General features: G+C 45.4%; 1 protein-coding gene across 1 annotated transcript; it reads left to right on the top strand.

Moving 5' to 3' along the window:
* Positions 1-1,534: 1,534 nt before the first annotated feature.
* On the top strand, positions 1,535-9,504 carry LOC138981330 (uncharacterized). The gene is made up of 7 exons (XM_070354212.1): positions 1,535-1,623; positions 3,788-4,134; positions 4,945-5,154; positions 5,756-5,971; positions 6,639-7,025; positions 7,747-8,034; positions 9,193-9,504. The coding sequence occupies exons 2-7, from the start codon at positions 3,802-3,804 to the stop codon at positions 9,373-9,375; spliced, it is 1,617 nt and encodes a 538-aa protein (XP_070210313.1). The 5' UTR covers positions 1,535-1,623; positions 3,788-3,801; the 3' UTR covers positions 9,376-9,504.
* The last annotated feature ends 244 nt before the right edge of the window (positions 9,505-9,748 follow it).

The raw sequence follows: 9,748 nt of genomic DNA, 5'->3' as shown, positions 1-9,748 counted from the left end.
TAGTCACAATAACGAGGGGAAAACATGTATACCCCGGTCAAAACAACGTTCACACACAAGTGTGTATCGTGTGTATCATCTTTGTCAACACAATGCAGGCGGTGTTTCAGTTTATTGAAATACTGAGTGTATGTGAGTGTAATTATGCACATTCACTTTTGGCCAATTTAAATAAGCTTGATGTGGAATTTCTTATCTATTGGTCAAACGGTCACTTCAGCAGGCACTGTCAAAACAACGATGGGACCGGCCAATGGTCACAATAACGAGGGGAAAACATGTATACCCCGGTCAAAACAACGTTCACACACAAGTGTGTATCGTGTGTATCATCTTTGTCAACACAATGCAGGCGGTGTTTCAGTTTATTGAAATACTGAGTGTATGTGAGTGTAATTATGCACATTCACTTTTGGCCAATTTAAATAAGCTTGATGTGGAATTTCTTATCTATTGGTCAAACGGTCACTTCAGCAGGCACTGTCAAAACAACGATGGGGCCGGCCAATGGTCACAATAACGAGGGGAAAACAAGTATGTGTGTGTGTGTGTGTGTTAAGTCTTCCTTTATCGTGAATCCTCAGTAAGGCTTTGACCTCATTTGTTTCCGATGAAAATGCTGCCTGCCAAACAGAAAATGTATCTAGAGAACACAGAAAGGTCACTGTTTACTATGCACAGGATGACTTAATCAGGTCTTTCGGGATGTGCCATGCTGTTCTGTGCTATAATCCGAGTGTGTTCGAGTTACATTCCTTGTGTTCTTGACGCTGACGTGCCACCATCGCATCTCTCGGCCTGCGGACACTGTTAGGTATGGAATCGCAGATGTGCACCTGGGATTTAGTTTCTTGATTCATTGTTTCCTTTCTCAGATTATGAACCTCCCGTTTATTGAATACAGCCTACATAGCGCAAGGCCAGTTCAGTGCCTGGTGTTCACATGGAGCAAGCACATAATGCCAGTGCAATTTAGAGACTCTCTTTTGCTCTTATCAAGATAATAAATGAAGAAGAAAAAATCAACCGGACAGTTCAGGAAATTTCTGTAACAAAGGGAGGTAACTCTTACTTTGTTAGACATTGAAGGTAGGTAACTCTTCTCATGCAGGCATGCCTGATCTGTCTTTACAGAATATATAGAGTCGATGTTAGACCTGCTTCTCAAGTATCTAGAATTTTCCTAAGGAAGGGAGATAACTCAAGTCAAAGGGGTTTTTCAGCAAAATGAGTGTGTTGATGGTGATACTTTTACACTGTCTCCCAGCCTTGTAATCCAAATGTAGGAGCACACACTTTCATCTATTCTCATCCTCATTGGAATAAGATTCTGGAGGTTTCTGAGAGAGGGGACATCAGAAATACCCGGGCGAAGTGCCTGACTGCCAGTTTATCACTAAGATGACTGTCGCTGCCTTCAAAGTTTATTGATAGTCTCTGCATTTCGTTACACTTAAAAAAGTGGTTTGGCCTCATTACTTTCTTATACAATGCTTTGTCCGCACAAAATAAGACTAGCTGTTGTTTTATCTTCAAGGAAAGTTCAGGTCATTATTTGTTCCTTCACAAAGAAAGCCACACGACAGATTGCGTTGCCTTACCTTGCATTTCTATTGTCGTCAGGTAGGCCTGCATTTGTTTTTACGAGAAACGGTTCCCATAACACTGGCTGTATTCTTTAGACATTATGAAAATTTAGATATTCTTTAATAATAGAGCGAAGTTGTGAAATGGATGGAGGGAGGGGGCGCTGGTTAACACTCATTTACTAATCCTTTAGTCTGTCTCCTGCTGTATACTGTATAGTCTCTGTAGGAGAGAAGACACTTTTATTTTGTTGCATGTAGGAAACAGTAGCAACGGCAGGGGTAGAAGCCGCAGCAGAAGCAACTACACGACAGATGTCGTTCACACCTGTGTGTTGAAAGCTTTATAGTTGCTGATTTCATACAGTCGCGCTGGCCACTGTGCACACCTTTTTACATTTAGTCAAGTTTTGACTAAATGTTTTAACATAGAGGGGGAATAGAGACGAGAGTCGTGGTGTATGTGTGTGTGTGTGAGTGTGTGTGTGTGTGTGTGTGTGTGTGTGTGTGTGTGTGTGTGTGTGTGTGTCCGTGTGTGTGTCTGTGCGAGTGTGTGTGTGTAGAGCGATTCAGACCAAACTACTGGACCGATCATTATGAAATTTGACATGAGAGTTCCTGGGAATGATATCCCCCGACGTTTTTTTCCTTTTTTCGATAAATACTTTTGATGACGTCATATCCGGCTTTTTGTAAAAGTTGAGGCGGCACGGTCACACCCTCATTTTTCAATTAAATTGATTGAAATGTTGGCCAAGCAATCTTCGACGAAGGCCGGGGTTTGGTATTGCATTTCAACTTGGTGGCTTAAAAACTAATGAGTGAGTTTGGTCATTAAAAATCGGAAAATTATTTTTTTCTTAAACAATCCAAAACCAATTTCATCTTATTCTTCGTCATTTTCTGATTCCAAAAACATATACATATGTTATATTTGGATTTAAAACAAGCTCTGAAAATTAAATATATAAAACTTATGATCAAAATTCAATTTCCGAAATCGATTTAAAAACAATTTCATCTTATTCCTTGTCGGTTCCTGATTCCAAAAACATATAGATATGATATGTTTGGATTAAAAACACGCTCAGAAAGTTAAAACGAAGAGAGGTACAGAAAAGCGTGCTATGCAGTACAGCGAAACCACTACTGCGCTGAACAGGCTCGTCAGTTTCACTCCGTTTTGCACAAGCGGCGGACTACGGTCATTGTGAAAAAATGCAGTGCGTTCAGTTTTATTCTGTGTTTCCACAACTTGACTAAATGTAGTAATTTCGCCTTACGCGACTTGTTTAACACTAGGTAGGACTCGAACAACACTTGTGTAAGGCCCCGTTCACACAGCTCTAGGTCCTTACCACGACCCTGCCGATCACACCGATCTGAAAAAGTTATCAAATCGGGGCATATCGCCGTCAAAATCCAACACATGGCACTAATACCCCAGTCACATAATAAAGACACCGCTTCTCCAACGACAAAAAAAGTATCCGAGAGCGTGGCCAATCGTGGGCCACACGTGGCAGGATCTCCATGAGCGTGGTTTGGTCGTGGTGGGATCTGCTAGGTCGCCAAGCTGCGCGCTCTCCCTACGCTTATTTTGAACTGCACAAAACAAGCGTAGCCGGGTCGTGGCGCAGAACAGTCGTGATGTATTTTTTTGTATTTGCCATGTGCTGGATTTTGACGGTGAGCCCCGACTTGATAACTTTTTCAGATCGGAGTGATAGGGATGGTCGTCGTAAAAACGTAGAGCTGTGGGACAGGGGCCATAAAAAAACCTCATTAATGAATTAAATGAGTTTGGTTCCCCGGGTAGGATCACAGGCCTCTCAAGTGTAGACCATTTTCTGGTAGACCTGTCTTCACGTGCGACATTCCCATCCGTACGTAAGTCTGTTGGTTTACATGTTAGGCTTTATCAGCAGCAGCAACAACAACAACAACAACAACAACAACAACAACAACAACAACAACAACAACAACAACAACAACAGTAACAACAAATTGTAAGGCTAAGAGATACAAGATGTAAATATATACTGCAGAGCACTAAACCTTTGGCAAAGAGGTTATTGCATGTACTACAATATTTTTACGCTCGAAATAAAACGATATCAATAATAAAATGAAACCGAGGGAAGGTCGCTTAATTGTGCAACAATGACCATCAGGGAATGTAATTTGTGTTTCTGTGACAGAGAGTACAGCCACCATGAAGCTCTACGCTCTCTTTCTCGTCGTTTGCTTATCCATGACGTCACTCCCACCAAGCCTTTCTACTGAGCAACGCACACTGTCCTGTGACGTCATAGTGGCAGGAGGGAGCACTGCGGCACTTGCAGCAGCCATTGCGGCGGCCAGAGACAACTCACAGATGCATGTGTGTCTGACAGAGCCCACTGATTGGCTGGGAGGGCAGATGACGTCAGGTGGGGTTCCCGCCATCGACTTTGGGCCAGCCAACAAAAACCGAGGTTTTCAACCCGCTGACTTTGCTGACATGATGGACAGCCTAGGAGGCACCGGGAACCCTGGCGACTGCTGGGTAGGTGGTCACAACACTGGTCGGTCAAGTACAGGTATGAACCACCCGCTTTGACATGATGGACAGGCGAGGAGGCACCGGAAACCCTGGCGACTGCTGGGTGGTTGGTCACAACACTGGTCGGTCAAGTACAGGTATGAACAGGTATGAATCATCCGCTTTGACATGATGGACAGCCTAGGAGGCACCGGAAACCCTGGCGACTGCTGGGTGGGTGGTCACAACACAGGGTCGGTCAAGTACAGGTATGAACAGGTATGAACCACCCACTTTGACATGATGAACAGCCTAGGAGGCACCGGGAGCCCTGGCGACGGCTGGGTGGGTGGTCACAACACAGGGTCGGTCAAGTCCAGGTATGAACCACCCACTTTGACATGACTGATGGACAGCCTATAGGAGGCACCGGAAACCCTGGCGACTGCTGGGTAGGTGGTCACAACATTGGTCGGTCAAGTACAGGTATGACCAGGTATGAACCACCCACTTTGACATGATGGACAGGCTGGGAGGCCCCGGGAACCCTGGCGACTGCTAGGTAGGTGGTCACAGCACTGGGTCAGTCAAGTACAGGTATGAACCACCCGCTTTGACATGATGCTCTGCACACGTCGAGCGATATCAGTTCATCTTCTCTGTTCATGCAACACCTCACAAGTGTTCCATATAATCATGAGCGAACACAGAATTTGATCATGTATAAATGCGCGAGGGGGGGGGGGGGGGGGGGGGATTGCAGCGTTTGAAACGTCTGTTTTTGTGTGTGTTTTTAGTTTTTTAAGCGCAACTTGCAAAAGTGACTGTTGACAGGTGAGCACCAAGTGCTACCTGCCGCGCCACCTGGTGGAGGGGTGGATAGCACGCACTGTGCGAGGCCTCAACAACCTGCAAGTGTTCTACAACAGCGTCATCAAGCGCGTGCAGCGTCAGGGCCGCGTCATTTCCGCTGTGGAGGCAGTGCAGCGCGTGCCCAGCTCAGGCTTTGACCAGTGGGGTCAGCGCTTCTCCGAGGCCTACTTGGTGGGTGGTCAAGTTTGTCCTGCGTGATGGAGGCAGCTATCTCTTTGTGGCTTATTTTGAGAATGCTGTGTTTTGCTTCCATGTTACAGAGGACTCGATTGGCTTGGCTCAAAATACTATCTTGCAGTGCATCTTTATCATGGCTCGGTTTCCATTCGAACTTTGCATAAAAATGTCATTCACACTTTACCTTCGCCAGTCACAGTAACCGAGAGGTACCAGGGGTGGGAGAGTATAGCATTGATACAACGAGACTCTCTGTAAAGTTCTGGTTGTGTAATCGCCAGACACGGAGGCACTAAGCGATCTGAGAATGGAAGCGATCGCAAATGATTATGACATTAGCACATAAAAAGGAACTTGCTTAGACTATTTGGCACACTCTTTGCACTGACAATTTCTGGCACAACGTTCACGTGACAGCCACTCAGTGAGGGTACTTCGAAGATCGAACCAACAGAAAATATAAATGTGTATCTATTGGTGTGTGTGTGTGTGTGTGTGTGTGTGTGTGTGTGTGTGTGTGTGTGTGTGTGTGTGTGTGTGTGTGTGTGTGTGTGTGTGTGTGTGTGTGTGTGTGTGTGTGTGTGTGTGTGTTAAGGACTGGTACAGTGAAAGCGACTCTCAGTGGTTTACCAAGACGCTGCTCCGCCTGGAGGGCCGTTACGACGTGGTGGTCATCGACGCTACAGAGACCGGGGACGTGCTGGTTCTGTCCGAGGCGTCATTCCATCAGGGCGTGGAGACACCTGACGAGACGTCAACACTCACGCTGGACACCTGTGGTCAAGCCATCACCTTCCCTTTCTACATGCAGGTAAGAACTTCTGATCCAAAATTCCTTCAAATCTCATACAGCTAATTCGACACCAAAATGATTTCCCTTTCAACTTCAACAATCCATTACATTTCAAAATCTTACAGTTGAATATGTCATGGTCTAAATAGTCGCCTTTCGTCCTACGAGTCGGGAATTTAAGCTCGTGGTCAATATATATACTCAAACAGATCTCTTTTTGCGTCTAATTTTTCCGAAGACAATATTATGCAAACGTAAGTAGAGAAATCGGAGTAAAATGACCTGCTGTGTCCAATCAAATGTGTCGTGTGACTTTGCGTTTCATCGGCCTGGAATCATGGAAGCGTACTGTTCCCTGTTTATGAGAAACGACGCCGATTAAACCAACTCTTCTTGACCCGCGTCACTAATAAAAGTGTGTCCCGAAGAAGTTAAAACAGCTTTCGAGATACAATTTTGTCTGGGGGACTTCATCATATCAGCAGTAAACAAATCAGTATCGTATATCATTAAAAATCTGCGTCATATGTATCGTCACTGTGATGCACGTGCAGAACGGTCCTGACAGTCACGTCAACACTCACGTCTTTAATTTCAGCAAGGCGCGCGATTATCTTACAGTAGTCTGAGTGTGTGGTGTTATATTCTGCTATATCCGCACATCTTCGCTCTTGTGCACGTGCAGAACGGTCCTGACAGTCACGTCAACGTCAGCCGGGGCAGCCCGGGACCCTTCACCCTGAAGAGCGAGACCTGGGGTCACGTGTGGTCCTACCGGCGTGTGCAGCACGTCAGCGGTCCAATGGACGAGTCCAGCCCGGGAGACGTGTCGAGCCAGAACTGGGGAGGGGGAAACGACTACCTGGGCCGTTACTTTCTCCTCCCCCTGCACGACACGCTCCAGCAGCGGTCAGACTGGCAGGGAGGGGTCAACATGACGGCCATCAGGCAGGCGGAGGACCGGGCCTACGGTTGGTTTCACTATTACCTCACCATCGCCCCTCCTGACGTCAGAGGCAACTTGAGCATGGCGGGGTCTGACGTCAGTGGCACAGGGACAACACTGAGTAAGGTGAGTTGGGTATAGGCAGCCGTACTCCGCATACAGTAGTGTTGTTTTTCTTTATAAATGAAGCATCCCGGTGTCACGAACTGAAAACTCTGCCTGAACAATCCTTCTCATTGCAGTCAATGCGCATGCGATAACATGGGGAGATTAATCAGGTCGTGAACAACCTAACCCTAACCCTTACCCTAACCCTTACCCTAATCCTAACCCTAACCCATGGTTCGTTCGGTCAAAGGGTCGCATTTTTTAAGTCTAAGATTGGCGCATGCGCATTGACCGCAATGAGAAGGATTGTTCAGCAGAGGTTTCATTTCGTGACACCGACATAGGGGACGATTATGTCTGTACGTGAGGGGGTAACCGTGCACGAAAGCACAGGACCATAATTATGCTCGTGGTTTCTTACTTCTTGCGACGCCGCATTTCATGGTACACCCAGCACGTGCATTTTACAGTCTCATCTCATTTTAGCTCCACACTTTTTTTTTTAGTCAGCACTTGCGCACTCAATGTTCTGAGACTAGACAGACATTCATGTAAAACCGTTGTCCTGGGCTGTGTCTGTGCAGATCCACTACCTACGGCACAGCACATTGTAGAAATGCAGGGCTATCAGCTACCAATAGCAGACCTCGCTAAGGAAGCCCCAGGACTTTTACATACGATGTTATGAGAATATACAGACACTCTTGTAATGCCGTTGTCGTGGGCTGTTGCTGTGCAGATCCCCTACCTACGAGACAGCCGGCGCAGCGTAGGACTGCAGGGCTACCAGCTCCAGAAAGCAGACTTTGACAAGAACTCGCCAGGCAAGTATGGCGTGCGTTACCCGGACACGGTGGCTCTGGGGGACTTCTTCATGGCCGACGTGCACAGGCTGGACAACTGTGCCTACCCCGGGTACGTCCATGACATCACCATCAAGCCCTTCTACATCCCCTTCCGCTCCCTGACCAACCAGGACGTGGACAACCTTCTGGTGGCCGGCAAGACCATGGCTGTCTCCTTCATGGTCAGGTTTCGCTCTTCACGTGTTGTCCTGTATTGTTGGTCTGCAAGGGACTAGGGAAGATAGGGTGGGTGGGGGTGGGACGCTCGCTACAATAAAATGATCGAAGAATACAATCGCTGTGTATTTTCAAAAGTCCTGAAATGTCATAACAAGGCATGGCAAGACAAATTTATTCAAGAAACCCCCTGGGGGTATATGAAAAAACAGAAATACAAGCACAAGAAGGAAGTGCAGGCTGTATCAACTAATATATGTGTATACTCATTCCGTTGGAGAAAAAAAATTTAATTGACAAAAATATGGATTTCATGTTCCAAAAAATAAAAATTCCCGGATTAAGACTAAATTCTGTTATACATAACATTGCGGGGAAAAAACTACAATTAACTGCCTCGGTCAGTTTTACTTATCAACACCACAGTAAAAGTATTTTAAAATACACTTTACAAAGTGAGTTAAACTTAACAATACTTTTTTCTTTGTTGTGGAAAACAAAAGTTGAAACTTAGGATTATTGCAATACTTCAGTGGAATAAAAAAAATTCTGAGTTCACTAAAGAAACTGCAATTAAACACATAATGAAATTCATCTCCAATATCGCCATTGTTGCACTTTACACACACTCTTTCATTTTGTAATACATTCATAAACCTTCCTTTTTGAATAGGTAACTTGTGATTTAGCGTTCTAACGCGCAAAAATAATAATCCCAAATTGTGTGGTAATACTTTCAAATATTTTTCGAACATACATATCTGTTTATAAAGTCGATAATTATAAAACACATCACTGGAATTTAAATCAGAAAGCCACACACAAGTGTTTGATGACTGTAAAAGTCAGCTGATTTGACTGAGTTATAGCTTGCACGAGTGGAGGTCCTTCGTTGCTGCTCCACAAGCCAACCGGCATAACAGGCAGTAAGTAAGTAAGTAATAGCTTGCACGAGTGGAGGTGCTTCGTTGCTGGCCTACAAGCCAACCGGCATAACAGGCAGTAAGTAAGTAAGTAATAGCTTGCACGAGTGGAGGTGCTTCGTTGCTGCCCTAGAAGCCAACCGGCATAACGGGCAATAAGTAAGTAAGTAATAGCTTGCACACAACGTTCGGAGTCTCTCCACACTGAAGTATTTGTCCCCTTCTGTTCGATCCTTTCAGGCCAACGCAGCGGCACGTATGCACACCGGGGAGTGGAACACGGGGCTAGCGGCGGGCCTGGCAGCGAGCATTATGGCCACGGAAAACATGACGTCACAAGACATGCACAACAACGTCGACACACTGCAAAGCAAACTCTCCGCGTTCACCACACTGGACTGGAACCAACCCAGGGAATACTGACCGTCTCACTTTGAAGGATGTCTGACTTATGTTGAACATTGAAGGATACGATGTTAGCTTGATCTAATCTGAAGTGTATTGATTGATGCACAAATAAACCGGAAAGAGGTTTTTCGTCAACTGAACAAACTTGTTTTAAAATTGCAAGAAATGACTTTCGCTTCAACATGCTGCTGTGTTTGCGGTAACGCTGTTTTCGTTTTCATCCCTGAATCAGAGAATTATATTGAGAATTCTTGCATCTGACTTCAAACACCGTTTTATAATTTCTTACTAAGCAAAGTCACAGCAAACCATATATCAGAGTAAAAATTATCAAGTGTACTAATTGAAAGAGACATTTTTTTTTATTATCTCCCCTTCGTTGAGCCAG

The sequence above is a fragment of the Littorina saxatilis genome, linkage group LG12 (assembly GCF_037325665.1).
Source record: "Littorina saxatilis isolate snail1 linkage group LG12, US_GU_Lsax_2.0, whole genome shotgun sequence".
In the NCBI taxonomy this organism is placed as follows: Eukaryota; Metazoa; Mollusca; class Gastropoda; order Littorinimorpha; family Littorinidae; genus Littorina; species Littorina saxatilis.
Note: the sequence above shows the minus strand (reverse complement) of the source record. Positions and strands in the feature narration are given on the sequence as shown.